Source organism: Anser anser, assembly GCF_964211835.1.
Source record: "Anser anser genome assembly, chromosome: 3".
Taxonomy (NCBI): Eukaryota; Metazoa; Chordata; class Aves; order Anseriformes; family Anatidae; genus Anser; species Anser anser.
The window spans coordinates 63,564,726-63,583,688 of NC_139722.1; the positions used below are offsets into that span (position 1 = coordinate 63,564,726).

The 18,963-nt window shown below is 44.7% G+C and overlaps 1 protein-coding gene across 4 annotated transcripts in view; it reads right to left on the reverse strand.

Annotated features, from left to right (window-relative positions):
* Window positions 1-17,640, reverse strand: part of NHSL1 (NHS like 1) — a 167,439-nt gene extending 149,799 nt beyond the window's left edge. For 3 of the 4 annotated variants that reach the window (XM_083830926.1, XM_083830925.1, XM_083830916.1), the window contains exon 1: window positions 16,651-17,640. In XM_083830926.1, the coding sequence (XP_083687052.1) occupies window positions 16,651-17,008 (358 nt within the window). In that variant the 5' untranslated portion in view covers window positions 17,009-17,640. The remainder of the gene's footprint in view (window positions 1-16,650) is intronic. The other variant, XM_083830924.1, reaches the window with a different exon arrangement.
* Window positions 17,641-18,963: the final 1,323 nt, after the last annotated feature.

Sequence of the window (18,963 nt, forward strand, 5' to 3'; positions counted from 1 at the left end):
CCAGGCATGTAAATTAGAGTAATGCCTATGGTTGAAAAACCTCACATTCATCATAAACACATGGTGTAGAGATGACATTCGGGGTTTCATAAATAAAAAAGCATTACTGTGGGGAATTACATTACCAAGAACAGATCTCAGCTAGCAATAATATGAATGACTCCATACAGGAGATCAGGCCACACAAGCTTATAGGTAGCAGGCAGGTGAGAAGAAGGTTAGTAAATCTCATTTATTAATAAATTAATTACTTCTGAGCTAAAAATAATGTTTTAAAGTATTTTCTGTTGGGGAATTGCTGTATTTTAAGGAATGAGATGAGCAGAACTTTTTTTGTTTTGTTTTTTTGTTTGTTCGTTTAAAGAAACCCTAAAAACATCACCACTATCGATCTAATCTTAAGACAATAACGACTTTCAAACGGTATTTCAAAAAATGTATTTTAGCTTAATGCACTTATAAACAGGGAATCATTTTAAACAGTGGTCTATCAACCCATAAGCTGAACAAAAATACTGAAAACATATTCATGCCGTTAGCCACACTACAGTCAACAAAATAGTTCAGAACATTTTATTCAAAGCCATTTATTAAAGAAAATGAGGCCTTATATTTAAATATTTCAGTATTTATTATATCCTTTGGGAATGGTTACAGAAAGTTAAACTACACACCAACTTAGACCAAAACAACTAATCTCTTTTCATTTCATGCTTTGTGCTAATTCTCAGCAAATCTGCACGTGCACATTTATTTTGGAATAGGATACCTTTCCAAAATGTTGCCACTGGCTTTGAAGAGGTGGAGAAAGGTAGTGCCAACACCACGTGGTCATAAAGCGACGGAGAGCTGGCCAAGTAGGTACCAGAACTGGCTCCCATTTGATGGTTTTCTCTCAGGTGCCACTGTAACCTGGGGCTGCTCGAACTCACGCTAACTGGCAGCAGCCCCACATGGCAGCGCTTGGCCATGCTTCCTCAAGTTGTTCAGCACATTTGCTTGCCAGGAGCTGCCAGATGCCCTACACATGTGCTTCACCGCCTCTGTGCCAGCCAGTGATTTTGCCTGTCCTGTGGAGTCACCATAGCACTTTGCTTTGTCATTGCCTCGTGTTTTGGTATGCACACACACCAAGACAGAACAGCAAAAAGGAAATAGCCTTTTAAATGAATGCAAGTGTGGGGTAAAGTGTCTTTCCTCAGCATAACAAAAATAAAATAAATAAATAAATAAAGTTTAGGGCTTTATAAAATTCAGTTCTGTACATTTGCTTCCCCTTTTGGATACTGAGACACAGCCTGAAATCCACACCTCTTTTAAAGTCTTGACCTGATGTTTGAGACCACAGGAACCACCACTACTGCATGGCTTCAACTACAGTGAATTTTCCTCCTTGCTTCTTGTTACTCTTCTGCACATCTAATCAGCAGGTTCTGACATGGACCAAGTAAAACACCACAGCAAGAAGCTGCTGGTCACCAGCTGCAGCACTGCAAAAGATCCATCTTCCCCTGCAACAGAAAGGACAGCGCTGCCTTGCATGACTGTCTGCATTTTGTCTCAGCAAAACAAAGACACTGCACTGCATTCCTACATTAGCACAAGTTCTCGTCTTTTTATTCCTAATAATCATCGAAGCCCCATTAGCACAGTGTCTCGAGGTCTGTGCTGTGGCTCTGACTGGAAACAATTCCTGTCTCTCAACGAAATCTCACACTACTGCGCGAAGCGGCCTGTACCACCAGGCAGACCACAGCACCGGCAAACCAGTCAGCCACGCTCAGTACCGCTCATCTTAGATTAGGCCTGGTGTTATTTTTATTAGTAGAAATACTTACCTCTTCCCAGCATCAACGAAACAGGTCTGCAGCTGAAGCAGGAGTGGTCCCCCCAGCAGCCTACAGGACAAGTCTACCTGGGTTGTCGCTTTTCGTCAGGCAACTGAAAGTAGGGGTACTGCTGCCGGACACGGGATGTTGAGACCTGAAAGCCACCACTGCCATATAAACTGGGCAGAAATCATGGTTGCATGGTACCAGACAAGACCCACGAGTGATGGACAAACAGAAGGGGACACAACTGTGGCAGTGCAGGCAGCCTGGGGCAAAGTGAGAGCCCCGGCAGCCTCATCGTTCAAAGCTTTTTCTGAGGTAGCAGTGAGGGGGAACAACACAGGCAAGATAAGCACAGGCTGGATGCCTATCTGGATTGGAGATCTCACTCTAGCATGTGTTCAGGTATGTTTTCCTTTACCACAACAAGAGTTTTACTACATTTCCTTTCCGCCTAACTACTGAAACTGTTGATTTTGCTCCTCTCCTGCACCCCGCAGCCAAACAATGCGAGGTATCCCGAGTGAACTCCAGCCCCAGTGCTCCAGGACAAGAAGGAACCTGCTCTACCTCCAGCCACCTAGAGAAGCACACACAGCCAAAACTTCCATTTTCAGACAAAACCCCCAAAATTCCTAACTTCTATGATCTTCAGGGCCTTGTTATCAGTACAGATGCCATAAGCCTTCAAATTTCACTTGAGCTTTCTGATCATACTGAAAACTTCTCTATGGTCAGACCAGAGAAACTATTGGAAAGATTTTTTCAGTAAGTGTCTGTTCATTTCCAACTTCTGGGTTGCAAGCGAAAAGCACTGAAAGATTTAGGACTGATGTAAGTGTTAATCATCATGCTGCCAAAAAAAATCCATACTGAGGTACTCAGAAATAGCACCCTATCATACAATCTGAAGTATATTATAACATATTTTTACATGCAGCAGTTAGAATGAGCTACGCACCTTTACATTTGTTATTTTTTACTTCTCAACCTTAATCTAATTTCCTTGAATTCTTTCAACTTTTATTCTGCCAGAAGCATGAGGAACAATTTATAGCAAAGCCTCAAAGTATTAAATCAGTGGGAGTTAAACTCAAGGCCTCAAAAAATCCTGGACCCTGTCCTTACCTTAGGTGCTATGCAAAATATTTTTCCCATTAGCACTTTCCACATATAAAATTTCAAAAGCCACTGCAGACGTTGACGTCTACCATTCACAAACTTTTTACTGTGAATTCTTCAGAGATTCATATTGCATAACTCAGCTGGAGTAAGTATTTGAGAGCTATTAATCATTGGGGATATCACATATACATCTTTTGTGAAATTTACTTAACTGAAGTCAAAAAGCTTTTGACCCTTTCCACAGAAATTCTCAGACATACCGAAATTACTTCATAAGGTATGTGTACATTATAATCCTTAACCAGTTTCTGTGGTAAAAACTTCCTTCAATTTGTTTGCAAAGGGCTGCTAGAATTAATCAAAGTGGGGATTTTTGAGAAAGGCTTTTGAGGACTGTTGAAGCAGAAGGAAAGATTTCAGCGCAGGAATTAATCAACAGACTAGTGAGACGGCTTCCAGCACAAGCTGGATTTGAAGGAGCAAGCATTAATCACAGTGCTGGAGAGAGTGTCATTGGGCATATGAGCAGGTGAACAGGTAACCCGAGGCAGCTTTGGGCCGTCCTAATATCGATCATTATCGAAGTTATTGATGTGGTGAACTTCTTCAGTGCACCTAAATGAAATGTTATGATGATAATAAAGTATTAACTTCATGTAACACTGGGATGAAGAACAATGCCTTGTATTTCAAAATCTATGAAGTATTACAGGGAATAATGCTATTATTTTTATTGTTCATTAAAGCTGTCTTAATTTTCAAAATCAGTCCAAGTCAGCAAAACAGTAGGCATTCAGAGAGGTTGTGGAGACTATTTCCAAAATCATTATATTATAGAAGATCCTACAAGCTTACAGTACAAGAGAGCTGGTCATTATTAGAGGTCTCATAGGGATGCTGGCAACCCTGAGCACCCTATAAGCATCAACACTATTCACAGGATCTCACCCACAGCATTTTATCTATTAAGGATTTTTGACTTACTCTTCTTCTAAAATTCCCTCCTGCAAAACAAAACAAGTAGCACTTTTGCCCCTCCCATTCATCTGGGTTTTATAAACAAAAGCCTGTCAAAAAAACTGGCAACAGTAAAACATACACAATAATCTAACTTGGCTGCAAGGTGGCTGCAGAGGACAGACCCTCGTTAATTCAATGGGACTGATGTTTGCCTCCCATGCTAATCTTTTTTCATTTCAATCCATCCATCTCAATTTGTGCCTTCTGGTCTACCCACTTTACCTTCTCCATCTGCAGAAGAAGAAAAAAATAAATAAAAAAGCAAAGGAAACATCAAATAATTATGGCAGCACAGACAGCCACAATACCCACTTTCTGATCCCAGGACACGCCAGACCGCTGGCAGAAGTCCATAGCACCAGACCCAACATGCTACCGCTCGCCTCACCACTGCCGTCCTGCTCTTATACCATAGTCATTACAAACAGTAACAAAGCTTGATTAAAAACTCAAGACTTTGGCTTTGAGAAGTCCTGGGTGGTGGTGGCCTTAGCAAAAGAAAAAAATGTAGAAGTCATTACAAAAATCAATGGTTTCACAGCAGCATAGAAAACAGGATGTATTCCACAGGCTACGACTATTCTCCTTAGATACACAATAGGGGGAAAAAAAACATTCATTATGCTCAAGTATTTACAGCCAGACTTCTCAGTGAACCCCATTTTTGCAAGGTTTCACAGTAGAAAGCAACAGAGGTGCCAAATACCTGAAATGGCAAGCTTATCCACTGCATATTTCCCAGAGGTGCTACAACAAAAATCAATTTACATGTACAATTCAAAGAGACTGTAGGACAAGAGAATTCTGATGCAAAATGGTGATGTAGTATTTAAATCTCTTAATTTTAGGATGATCTGATAGTCTTTTGAATTGACATCTCAAATTTGAAGTTTTATTTCAAGAACTTACACATAATATCTTTCATATGGCAAAAGTCCTGCCAAGAGTTTTAAATATAGCTTTATCAAATGCCACTTTGGCTTCTTCCATGTGAATTTGGATACTTTAACTAGAGTTTATGAACTTTCCTCGGGGGAAAAAAAAAAAGTATAATAATAGTTTACCATTGTGTGTGTAAGTAATATTTTATGTAAAGTACCAGATAATCCTGGAGTCTAAGTAAAAAAAGAAACATTTTAAAATAAGTGATTTTTTTCTCCAACAGCTTTTATTTAGCCCTTAAATCACAGGTTTCATTTAAAGCACCATCATGTGTACAAAGTCCTGCCAATTAACTCAGCCTAAAAGTGCGCTTAGTTAGGGGAAGGATAGGAAAATACATTCATTAACAGCAACTCAGGCTACTAAGGGACTACTTTATTCAACCTACTGCTGCTGTGGATGATGAAAAAGATGTTTTCTGTAATTCTCAATGGAGTTCTCTTGCTTGTCCCCAGCAAAATGAAGAACAGAACTATACGGTATCCTTCCTAACCTGCTTAATAAAGCTCCTGGTGACAAGCAAAAAAAAAGGCTATTGTTTTAATGTAACCTAGATCCTAGACAGTTTCCAAAAACCTAGCCAAGAATCTTTGTCAGAATTTTGAAAAGGAAGCTGGTACTGAAATTCTTGGGCATGCATTAGGGTTGTTCAGGATGCCTCCTGCAAAAACCGAATGCTTTCCACTCTGAAAGAGACATTGCCAACAGTATCTGTAAGGTGAGACAGCGGAAGTAGCTTCCCCTATCTCCACTGGAGGTAGTTTCCATCCTTTTGATCACCAAGTTTATTATCTTGTCTTTCAACAAAAGCAGTAGGCATTTTTTTGCTGAGACTATTAAAATTATTCCACAGAAGCACTGCAAGGTCGTAAGTCCTCCTGTAACTAATTATGTGATTTTTGGCTGCCAGCTTTGCTACTTGATTAACTAATACTTTCCCTTACCCAACCATTTTCCAACAAATGTGTTAAGACATTTACCTAAGGCCGCAGAGTACTGCATCTCTCTTGTTCAGGTTGCCCATCCTGGGTGGACAAATCACCACCCCTCTTGGCCAACCTTCTAGGAAGGAAGAGTCTACAAGCACTCCTGTTTATACTACTTTGCCAAGAGGCAATTGGCACAGACTGAAACAGAAGAAATTCCACTCAAACAGAAGGAAAACTTTGTTACTGAGAGGGTGATCAAACACTGACACAGGTTGCACAGATAGGTTGTGGACACTCCACCCTTGGAGATAATCAAAACCCAACAGGACACAGCCCTCAGCATCCAGCTCAAGCTGAGCCTACTGTGTGTAGAGGGTTGGACTAGATGATCTCTGGAGGTGCCTTCCCACTTCTGGGGAAGTATTCATATTTATTTTTATAAGCCACTAATAATAATATAAATGAAAAATATTTATGTGTATAGACATAACTAGTGACAAAACCAAGCACAAACATGCCAAGCTGACATGAGTTCAAATGAAGACACGCTTTTGTCCACTGTGACCTAACTCATTTTTCTACCGGTTGTACTACATAATGTATTTAAATCATTCAAGTATTTGATGCATTAACCTGCAGTACATTATGTAGAAAGCTAAACTATGTACTCCTCGTTCTACTGTTGACAAACTGTAGCAATTTCCAGACTGCAGCAAGTTTCAAAACTTGCCAGCAAGGTTACTAACAGCAACAAAATGGTCAGTAAGGAAAAATCTACAGTATTATGTGTGCTGGGAAAAGGGAAGGGAGAGGAGGAGAACATGCTCTCTGAGAGCAACAGGGCCAGAACAACACGTCTCAAACCGCACACCCTCCCATCCCATATACCAGGCTTTCCAGAGGGGTCATCACGAGCTACAGAATTCGAGCCAGCCTCAGCAACGAGTGGGAGCAGGCCAGATAACGAGCACTGCAGACGGCTTTGGTCTTCCTTATAGTCAAATAGACATGATGTCTCTGTAGCAGATACAGAACAAACAAACACTTTTGTAACATGACAAACTAAAGAAACACCAAGAGCTCCAAGTTTTTGTGGCATTCCTTGCCTCAGGCAAACACTCAGTGGATTTCTAATTACCTGCTCTTCATCTAGACCTCAAGAAGGCCCGTAACTATTTTGAAATGTTGGTTTCTTCAGCCCAAGTCTTTTCAAACCACGCTTCACTGAATTGATATCTTCTAGCTTGCTTTGTGTGCGTTAAGACTAGGCTCTTTAGGGGCAGAGAGCCTGATGCTCACAGCTAAATCTGCGTTGTGGCTGCACTACATAAATACTTTCTCATGTTTTAAGGAAATGGGTAAGAAGGCTGACACTGCAGTTTCACCGTCCCCCAAGACAAGCACAGCGTCCCCCTGCTCCATGCGGGGGACATCCAGCTGAATGGCCCTGGCCCACCGATGGCCACCAAGACAGGGCAGGGCAGGAGACCTGCCTCACGTTCACCTCATTTCTCCAGCTTTCCTTCCTTTCCTGACTAAAGGGGATGATTATCGATTACAACCCTGCATACCATCTATTATAATTATGATATAATTATAACTGTCACTATAATTTCAAAATCAGCTGCAATAATCTGTTTACTCAAACCACCATCATTAGGATCAGCACTTGCCTCGCCACGACGAGGTCAATCCTACGTGATGCTGCGGGGGATTTTCGCGAGCATGGAGGCTGGGCTGCGGCAGCACACCTTGCACACCCAGGGCAGCCACATCTTAGTAAGTTCTTTCTCATATGTAAAATGTTAAAGTTCCCAGACTGCAGATGTTGTTCCTCTGCTGCACAACACATGGCCTCTATCCTTCCAACACTACAAATCAAAATAGTGTAAGACAGACTATAACTATACACTTCGCTGCATTATTTATCATTTATTCATTAACATACATTTCAATCTTACTGAGTGACTTTTTCCAGAAATTTGGATTCTTGGACATTTTCACTGGCTACTGCACATACTGGAAGAAAAAAAAAAAAATCAGGAAAAATTATTTTATTTGCAACAGGTCCAGAAGGGGGAGAGAGGGAGGAGGAGAGGGAGGGACGGAGGAAGGGGAAGGTAGGCAGATCTTGCTGTGTAATCAAGCAAACTTTGCATGTCCTATATTTCTTTTAAATTGAAAATCACGTGCCGCACCTAATAAAAATAAATGCTTTACTTGAACTTTGTAAGAGCTTGTTCCCATTTGCTGGTAGTTGGCCTCCTTTTTTCTAATTCAACATTTTTAAGCACCTCCAAGAAGCATGTGGCTAATATTTTGTGGTTCAATTTTTAACATTTAAAGATTCTGCATTAGTCAAACTTCACTTGTTTTTTTCAAGCCATTTTCAAGCCATTTGAACAGATTCAGTTATTTAGCCCCAACTATATATTTAATAGGCAGGGAAAGCCAACACCCTTCACTTGGGAGCTCTTTCCTCCCATACAATAGGAACAAAAGGTGCCACTAGAGATAACCTACAAAGCACTCCTCTCAGGTCCTGCTGAGCTTCCCATAAGAGAACTCCATCTGTTGCCAAAAGCCAAAACTCTCCAAAGTAGAAAACAGAAGACAGATGTCCCTTTGCTAGAAGAAAGGCTAAGCTTGCTTTCTTTCTCAACCCCAGACTGTTGGGAAAGCTTATCAATGTGACAACTGACCTAGAATAATATATGTAGTAAGCCAATGCATGGCAATATTTATCTCACCACTTAGAAGTTGATGAGAGCTCGTCTGTAGCCAGCATTTCGATTAGGAAAGGAAAAAAAAAAAAAAAAGAAAGAAAAAAAACTTGGGAGGAATGAAGAGAAAATGTTCACGTGTAGAAGCCTCTTGTATTCATTTTCCACTTGGCAATTCAACCAGGAAAAAAAATGGAAAAAAAAAAAGAAAAAAAAAAGAAACACAGTCACTATTACTCAGTATGCCTGGAATCCCTATTTATTGCTAGTAGAAAAATTAAGTGGCTCAAATTTTCAAATACAGTAAGCATCCATAGTTCCAGTTTACTTCAGGAGGCATCTGCCGGAGTCCTAATGTCTGAAATGTGGGAGCTAAGTCACTTTAAAAAATTACAATCTTAATCAAAATTTACTTAGACTAAAACCTGATTACAGTGAAAAGAACATCCAATCAACTAACTTAACAGGTCCACTCGTTGTCAAGATATTAAATTCCAGATTAAAACAGGCCTGCTGCTCACATGCAGATTAGGGAAATTAAACACACTGAAACACGAAAATGTCATTTAAACTCAAAAGTTACAAGAACTCAGCCACAGAGCTAAATTAAAGTGAATTCCTATGAGCTTTTTAGTTCAAGTAATACCTGGATGTTCCTACTTCTACCGCTGTAATGGTGTAAATGGTTTGCTCTTTATTTATACTACGATAGCAGAGCAGCAGGTGTCTCTGTGTTTGGTAGGGAAGCATTAAAAATTTAGTTCATAGGAAGTCTTCAGATTAATTTTTATGTGTAAGCAGGAACTCACTACCAACTCCTCAGGCAGCTGAAAGGAAAAAAAATGAAAAAGAAGAAAAAACAACAAAAATCACGTTGTTATTATCAAGATCTCAAGACCTTTGCACCACAGCAATGTGCTGAGGCCTGAAGCTTGCTGCCAGGAATGCACGCACAGGCTTTAGAAGAGACAGATCTTCATGGGGCTATTGCTTCCAGATATTTTATTTTTTAAACGCTTGAAAACCAGCACAATGAACTGGTTCAGTCATTGAAGGGACAGATTCAGACAGGATTAAGACGGCCACTGCGCCACAGCCCCAGCTGGGAAGGCCTTATGCTGGGGCAAACACCCAGGGGTATGAAATGGAGGGCTGAGACAGGGTTGTCATGAGAAAGCCAGAAGCTCCACCAAATCTCACCCCATTTGTCTCTGTCTCTCCTGCCCAAACCCTCCCAACTACTGGACACGCAGAGTGCTGTATGTCAGGATGGGGAGATGCCCGCGGCCTGTTTTATCAGGTACGGTACGGCCTGCAAGGGGCAGGACGGCCATCACAGAGCGCCCACACCAGGAGCAGGATGGGTGCTGGGGATGGAGTACGTGCTCCACAGAGTACATGTGGGGTCAGAAGCCTGGACTACTACGGAGAAGGATGAAGAAAAATAAAACAGGCCTTAACCTAAAAAAAAAAACCAAACCTGTAGACCAGTGTCTCTGATGGGGAAATTGCCCAGAGGAGTTATGGCAAAGTAATTACTCTGCGCTGACTCTCTGCAGGCATAACTACTCTGCCTCGAGATTGCAAGGTGACGCAAGCTAAACCACATTAAGCAGGGCCTTAAACGCTCATATTATAACTACTCTTAATTGTCAAAGGGCAAGGAAATCTCATATGGACCGTGCTGATTAAAGGACAAGAGACCAATAAATAAATAAATAAAAACGACTTAACATAAAGCGCTGTAACTCCCAGATGACAAAGGAAAAAAACACGACAGCCTGCAGCTAGAAGAAGCCCTGCCCAACTAAAACACAGTCCGATATAAATACAAACAACTTGCCAAGTCCACCCACATTAATCCGCACTTAACCCACAGGTACCAAGATATTTTTTTTTCCAGTCTCTTAAGTGGCATGTCACCCAGGCTCTCTGGTACCGCCATCCAATCAGCAGATTTCATATCAAACCTGCAGCCAAGTACAACATTTAATTACCATGTTTAATTGATCTCGTTAACTGTTAGGATGGACAGCTTTGATCTTCTCTTCTGATAACTAGTTTACGACTACAGAAGAAACTGTGACTTTGCATAATTGCCAAGCCTTCAATGTGCGTTTTTTAATTCCTCCTATTTCTCAATCGCCCTTTCTGCTTGTACTGCGCTAACACCAGCTCCTCAGGGGCGGCAGTCAAAGCAGTTTTGGAAAAATAGGATTTCAAAACGCCAAGCATAACCATACTGCTACCTCTCCCTTCCTCTTTTTCTCCCCAAGGCAAGTAATCCTCTCCCTGAGTAAGAATTATCACGGTAGACCTGGCCTTAGACACGTTAAGTGCAGCATCCCATGGCTGCCATGGCACCAAGTGCTTCAGAATCAACTCTGCACGTGTGGCATCGTCTGCTCCCCATCCCCCTTGGAAACCTCGCTTGAATCTCCACTAGTGAGAGGCTGGTTTCAACTCCAAGGCAGAGGTTTTGAGGAATTTCAGCGGCTTCCACTGTGTTGTTTTATGTTTGTTATTAGGTTCACCCAAAAAAATGCCTCTTCTGCAGGAACTTCATATTAGCAGCTTAGGAGAGAAGCCCACAAGACCAAGATTACTAGCTCTCACTGAACCAACCTGAGATTGTGCCAATGTGGATAGGAAGAGAAACTTCTGAGGACACTTTATTGTTTCCTTAAATATTTAGGAATGCTCAAAATAGATCCTAATTAAAAACAACCAAATACAAGTATGTTTAATTCATTAACTACCTCTCCCAAACACCGTTTTCCTGAATGATCAAGCCAATCATAAGATCTACAGAAACAAATCTTCATAGGTGTTGTATAATAGGTTCTGAGCAACACACAAAGCAGCTCTAAATTTCAGCCAAAGAGTGTCAACTGTTTTCAAAACAGCAAGCCAAATCCTCATCAAACTGAATTCAACTGGAGCTTTGCCACTCAGCAGGACAGCGACTTGGCCCACTGTCCCCATGGGAAATCTTTTTCTAACTCAGGCTTTCTTCCTGCTTATTTCAAGCGAAATCTCCTTTGGATCAGGTTGAATTTCCACAGATAATTAGTCTTGCACTAGCTAAATAAAAGAAGAGTTATATTGCTGCTCAGAAGCAATCTGAATAATTACAACAGGGTAAAAGAGAAAATTCCTTTTTCTTCTTCTTAGGCGAACTTAGCAATTAACTGTTTAACATGGCTTCAAGTTGCTGCTGAATCTTCATATTTCACAGCTACAGAAAGGAGAAAAGCACCACAGTGCATGGTCACCTGAAACATCTGTAGAGTATCGTAGCTGAACAGCAGCTCCCAAATACCCAAACAGTCAAATGTTCAAACAGAACTTTTCAGGTGAAAGTCAGTCCTTTCTTGCTAAAGCTTCAGCACAACATGGTTTGCGATTTTTTTTTTCTCTCCTTTCTTTCTCTCCTTCTTTTTTTTCTTTCTTTCTGGTTGGGTTTTCTAAAGAAGGTTTCTTCTTGCTCTTCCAAGATGATGGATATCTCGTACCCACTTTCCTTACACTAGAAGCTACAGAAAGCCCAGAAAGTCAGCCAGGCGGTTCATCTCCTGCCTGCTGCCGATACTGTCCTGAATAACGTTCACTTTTGGTGGCTAGGGATGGAGGAGGGGTTTCCCTAGGAATAAGCTGAATAAAGCTTCCTGTTCAGCTAAAGCAGGAAATGTGCTCCAGGACTGCCTTACACACAAAGAGTGGAAAATACTTACTAAACAAAATAGCAGGAGATGAAGTGTAAACTGGATTGTCCTTACATCATGCAGACAAATGGAAAGCCATGCTCCCCATCCCCCTCACTCTCTTTCATTAATGTGCTTAGACATGAAAAAACATATACATATGCATACACTTTCCGCATGAACATCAAATGAGTATGCTCTGTGCCTTTAAAAGCAAACACCGAAGGATTTTAAACAACAACAGTAATTAGGAGGTAGCATTTCCTCCCTCCCACAGGATCAGTTTCTTCTTGTTAGGAGAGGAGGTACAACTGGCCAAACCCTATCCTACTACTGGCGAAACTGAACCAGAAGTTGTCATTAGGTTAACCTCCTAGCATTTCTCTCAAAACATCTCTTCAGAATGACTAAAAATAAACGGCATAGAAGAGGGAAGGGACAGCCTTCCAGTCTGTCAAACCATTAGGACTCAGAGAAAAGAGCAGCAACATTAATTTGTGCATAAATATTTGCTGATGGTGAAAGACAAGTATTAATGGGAAAAACATCCTTCGGTGTTCACTATAGAAACAATGACTGTTTAAGGCCTCACAGCGTTTCCCAAGAGCAGACCCTGTAATTCACGCCAGGTTTCTCTGCTGCCATCACACACCTTTTGATGAGCTCTGATCACTTCAAAGCAGCACTTGTCCTCACCCACCCTGACATTTAAGAATGGAAAGTGATGAAAACTACATCATTTAATGCTAGGTCACAAATACAGATGCACAGTGCCTAGAAAATGAAAAGCTGTTAGGCAAGCTCTATGGTGCAAACCATGCTGCGGTGACTGTGTGCTGGAAACGTACAACAAAGCACCACGCAATGCACACAAACTTAATGAAAACCCGATGAAAGAGTGTCGAAAATCTACTGAATCTAATTAATTCTCTAGATGAGGCTACTGCACTTGAAGTCAGCTCACAAGCACTGCATGCGGCACTTCAATTTCATAAACCACCTCGAGCCATCAGTGCCTCCCACCACTATGAGTTATAAACCAGTCATCAGGCCCACAGGGACGTGTCTCAAATTTTGATGTCCCTTCTTATGGCACAACACCCTGCTCATCATGCAAAGCTCAAATAAGTGTCAGGAAAGCATTTCACCAAATGGCCTTACAAATATCCCCTAATTGCAAGAGGGAGTCAGGCACAAGTCTCTAAGCCGTGGGTCATAAACAGAGACTTCTCTGCCACCGTAGATGTAAAGGTTAAGACAGCCAAATGAAACCACAGAGAGCTGAACCTTTCCAGTGAACCCCATCACCAGTGATGGACCCTGGAAAAAGCAACCATCACTGAGATCCCATACAACTGAAAGCTACCTTCAATATCCTAAAGCCTATGTGAAACTAAACTGTCCGAGTGCATGCGGCACACCAGTATAAAACACTTGGAAAACAGGCCTCCCAGTTGACAGGCATTACAGAAATCCAGCTAGCATTGACAGATGAGGAAGTTTCCCCCTTGTAAAGGTCACAAGCATTCAGCGCCCGCTGCAACAGAGGACATTATCAGCCAGACTGTGAAATCAGAAAGTTCTCCTGCATGTGGTGGAGTGAGGGGATGTACCTCAACGCTTTCACTAAAGCGTGTCAAAGAGCTGGTAACAGAAGAGAAACAGCAGAGATCATTCAAGACATAATCAACTACTAAGAGACTCATATGTAGCAACTACTAAGAGCCTCACATGTAGTAACATACACCTGACAGGAGCACCCAGGAGCATATGGATCCTACATGCATGTAAGGACGTGATACAGCCCGACAGTCAAGTAGTGTTCTTGACTGCGAAGAACAACCCACCATAGACAGAGTTTTCTTGACCCATATTTGAAGTTTGCCTGTTCTCTGGTCCTTCCCATAAAAGATCACGCTGGGATCACCCAAGAAGCTTTGTTTCCAAGAGGAAATTATTGTCTGGGCCACACAAAGAGAACATAAAACATTTCTGCAAGTGGAAATTACCTATGATTTGAAAAGCAGGTGTACAGTGTCCTATCCCCTCATCCTGAAAGCCAGACCAGGATATTTAAATCATCTGATACAATGTTGTGTTTCGCCTGCCTGTGTGCCACAAGAGGTCCAACAGTTAATAATATTTTCCCTCCACAAGAGAACATTCACGAGCAAGCATCTGTTAAATGGGAAAGTAGCTTAATTCATTTACAACCCTTGTTCCTCTTACAGTCCCACTCCAGCAGTTTCCTCCATAAACCTTCTGTATCTTCAGAAATAGAAGAAAAAAAAAGAAAAGAAAAAAAAGAAAAAAACACCACCCTTGCCATTGTTCCCAAACAAAGCCATCCTAATTAAACAGAACCATTCTTGTTGTTTTGGAGAAATTTCCCTTTAAAGCCAGCAATGGGGTTAAATCTGCAGAGAAGCCTTGACAGCTGCCATTACAGAGGACTTCATGATGGTAACTACAACTCATCCTGCCCTGTCCCCTTGGCCCAATTACAATATGAAGAAAGCATGCACCAAGAGAACTGACATGTCTTTACGTGCAACTTCATGTCAACATGGTTAGCCTACGTATCAGTTCCTTGGGACTGATACACAAATAAAGTAATCTTGCTTTGCAAGAAGGCTGTGTTTCAAGCAATTTTAAAAAAGGTTAGAAACATCTCATTTATCAAAGTAATTGAAAATTAATGATGAATTCTTTGAAAAGTAAATATTAGCAGCAGCAACGCAACTGTTAAGTAGTGAAATGAAATTTGACAGCAGAGACTATCAAAGAATTTAAAACCACAGGGGGAAAGGCAAACGTAAGAACTGCACCCAGTTTTGGGAATTGCCATGACAAGAGGAAAGATCATTACATTAAAAACAATAACAAGCTTAGCTCAAAGAACTGAGTTATAGTAATAATAATAAAAAATAAGTAGCAAACATGTAACTTGTGCCAAATGATGACCAAGAGAGAATACAATAACCAAATGTCTGACACATGCAAAATGTCAGGGTTTGTACAGTGCAGCACTAGCCTCATTTCACTGTTCCCTTTAGATGTGTTGCATCACTTTATTGCAATAAGCTCCCTATTTTAACACAGAGATAAATAAATTCTGCTTTATATCAGGGCGTCGATGTAATACGGCACCTTACTGCAGGTTTCTCCAGCAGGAAAACATTCATATTTTAAGTCTGAACGCACCATGCTATGCCATGCCATGCTAACGTAACACTAGCAGAAAAGAATATATTTGTCTTGGTGAGGAGGAAAAGCTCCTTGAGTTTGGCAAGCACTCACACAGTACCAAGAAGTCAAACATGCTATCACAAAACTTTAGCCAAACGCTTACTAACCACAGAAATAGCCTTTTGGTAAGAGCGATGACAGTTTCCTCCTTTGGAAGCAGGGGGGAATCGACTGAAGTACACCATAAGGAATAGTATAAGGAATAATTCTGCAATGAAACAGGCAAGTTACCCATACCAGGTCCATATTCTTTGAACCCCATCTATGAAAGGCCTTTCTTCCCAAATATGCTGGCAAGTATGCCATAGGCAAAGCAGGTCATCTACTTCCATTGAAATGAAGCCTATCAGTGGTCTCGGGGCATCAAGCCTGTGTAGGCTAGGCTTACACCTTACGCACCTTCCGTGATTCGTGACTGTTTCCAGCACACTGAGACAGCTAAGCTGATGCTGAAACCCATCTTTCACTTAGTCTGCGGAGAGCTAGGACATGCACCAATGAAACTACGTGTAGCAGATCCAATTTTTGCATGATCCTTTCTCCCGAGTCAGACCAAGCTGGGGAAAGAAACTTTCTGTAGCCACGTGCAGCTGCACAGTCAGTCACTTCTGAGGGACGATTTTCAGGCCGATATGGGAACTTAAGAAAAACCTCCCCGAAGTGTCGCGATGTCAGAATGCAAGGCCACGCCGGGACCCTGCTGTCCGTGCCCCGCACGAAGTTGCAGCTACAAACTCGGGATCAGCCTGCACGCAGCAGAGCAAAGCAGGAGCTCAGGAGAGTGGAGACGCACGAGCAGCTGGGAACTCCATCCAGCCTTCACTTCACCCGGCTCTCCCCGTGCACACACAAAAGAACTAATAGGGCAGGAGGGGCTGAGCTGTCAGGAGCCCGGTTGACCCCAAATCTAGCACAAACCCATATCAGCACGGTGGGGTAAGCCGGGGGGCACCTCCCGGCGCGGGGAGCGCTGACAGCCCCCTGGACGTCCCAGGGCTGAGATTTGGGGGCTGAGATTTCAGAGCTGAGGTTTCAGGGCTGAGGTTTCGGCCGGGCAGAGGCACTGCCAGACCGCAGCGACCTCAGCCCCCGTCCCCCCCACCCCCCCACCCCGAGGCTCACTCACGGATCTTGACTTTGCGGTGGTCGAGGCGGGCGAGCAGCGCCTCGAGGGCGCCCAGGCGGCGCTGGAGCCGGGCGTTGCGGTGGCACAGCGAGTCCGCCTCGCTCAGGATCCCTCCGAAGATGTCCCCGGCGCAGCGGGAGAGGTCGGAGAGCTGCATGAGCAGCGACACCAGCGCGTAGGAGCTGACCTGCTCCAGCGCCCCGAAGAGCGGCACCGCGCCCCGGCGGCCCCGGCCGCCCCCCTCGGCAGCCCCGGGGGGGTCCCCCGGCCCCGGGCCGCCCCGCTCGGCGCCGTCGCCGCCGGCCTCCTCCAACCTGCACAGCTTCAGCGGCTCCAGGGTCCGCAGGGGGAACGGCATCGCGGCCGGGGGGGGCGGCGGGCAAAGCAGCGGGGAAGCTGGGGGGGGGGGGGGGCGGGGGGGAAGGAGAAAGAAGCGTCCCCGGCGCCGAGAGCCTCCCGAAAAAGTTCCGAAAAAGAGGAGAGGGAGGGAAGGAGGGAGGGAGGGAAGGAGGGAGGACGACAACAACAACAAATGAATCAGGGCGGGCGCGCTACGCCAGCCGGGGCCGGCGGGGAGCCGGAGCCGCCCCGGCGCAGGGGGAGCCCCGCACGGAGCCCATGTGCGGGGGCTGCCGGCACCGCACCGCCCCGGCGGCGGGGAGAGACCCCGAGCAGCCGCGCTGCCCGGCGGCAGGGAGACAGGAAAGGGCCCGGGGCTGTCCCCCCCGAAAGTGGAGATCGGGGCGGGAGGAGGAAGCGTGGGAGGGGGGGCGAAGAGCCCTGGATGCGGCCACAAAGGAGGGAAAGCGGCCGGAGAGAAAGAGAGGGAGGGGAGGAGGAAGAGGAGGAGGAGGAGGAGGAGGAGGGGAGAGAAAAGCCCGGAGCAACCCCACCTGGGGAACCCCGGCGCCGCTGCAGGCACTTTTCTGAGCGCACCAAACTCCCGACCCGGAAAGCGAGAGCTGGGGAGAGAGGAGGGGAGAGGGGGGGAGCAGCCTCCGCCAACCTGGGAAAAGCACAAGAGGCCGCCGCCTACCTGCGGCTCCCCGAACTGGAGCCTCCGCCACAGCCTCACCCTTCCCGGGCGGCCGGCGCCGAGGCTGCGGCCCGGCCCCGCTGCCCTCGGCCCCGCGGGGCTCCCCGGGGGGGCCGCGGCCGCCGCCCCCTGCCCCGAGCCCGGTGCGAGAGGGGGGAGCCGGGGCCGGGCCCTGCCCCGCCGCGGGACGGCCTGGGGAGGGCTGAAGCCAAACCCAGGCCTGGGAAGCCCCCGCGCCCTGCCCCTGGAAGAGGCGATCACAGGATGGTTTGGGTCGGAGGGGACCTTAAAGACCATCCAGTGCCGACCCCCTGCCCTGGGCAGGGACACCTCCCACCAGACCAGGTTGCCCAAAGCCCCATCCAGCCCGGCCTTGAACACCTCCAGGGATGGGGTGATGGGCTCTGCATTGGGTGGTCGCTCCCATGGGCTGCTCCCCCAGAACCAATTTAGCCTACGAGCGACTGTTGACAGCTGCTATGTCATTTTAATTGGGCACTGGGCTGCTGGCTCCACTCCTGATGTATGATAAAGAGAAGAACGTGGTCTCACGCTGTTTGCGAAAAGGGCTCTGGGGAAAAGCAGTTGTGTGGCCCTTTCGGCCCCATGGCCAACTCCATTCCCTCCGCAGCTGATGCATCAGTGTGATGAAAGAAACGGAACCAGGCGGAGAAGGGATCCTGGGACGGATCCAGTGCGCCCTTTGTTTGCATCTTGGGGCTGCATAACTGAGAACAAAATACTCTGAATGACAGTAATTCTCATACACAGTTTTAGCCTTTGTTGCCTGAGGGAAATGGGAAGTAAACAATTCCATGGGTAATTTTTCAGAAGCTCCTTGGTGCATGGAGGAGTTTGGGGGCAAGGCCGCAGACAGTTGAGTACAAAGCAAAGACTCGGTGGCATTCTACAGGAAATGCTTTTAGGGGTGATACTCATATGCAAAAACTGCAAGTCACTAATTCTTCTCATCTACGAAGCATGAAAAGGCTTTCGTCTTCAAGTTTTCCTTGAAAGAACAACAACAAAAGCAACACAATCTGGTGTTTTAAAGAACAAAAACACCTTTCTTCAGACCTCAGTCCAAACAAGTTACCAATGGACAGCTTCGGAAGACTTTTGCTGCTTTTCTGTTACGGGCAGTACAGCTGGGTGCCTGTGTGCCGTATTTGTAGAAATGATGAGAAGAACATGGTGCAAACAGGCCGAATGGTGTTTAAGCAAGGACTAAACACAAAAGGAATCCCAAGCAATAATCTTACGACAGCAAAGCTGTC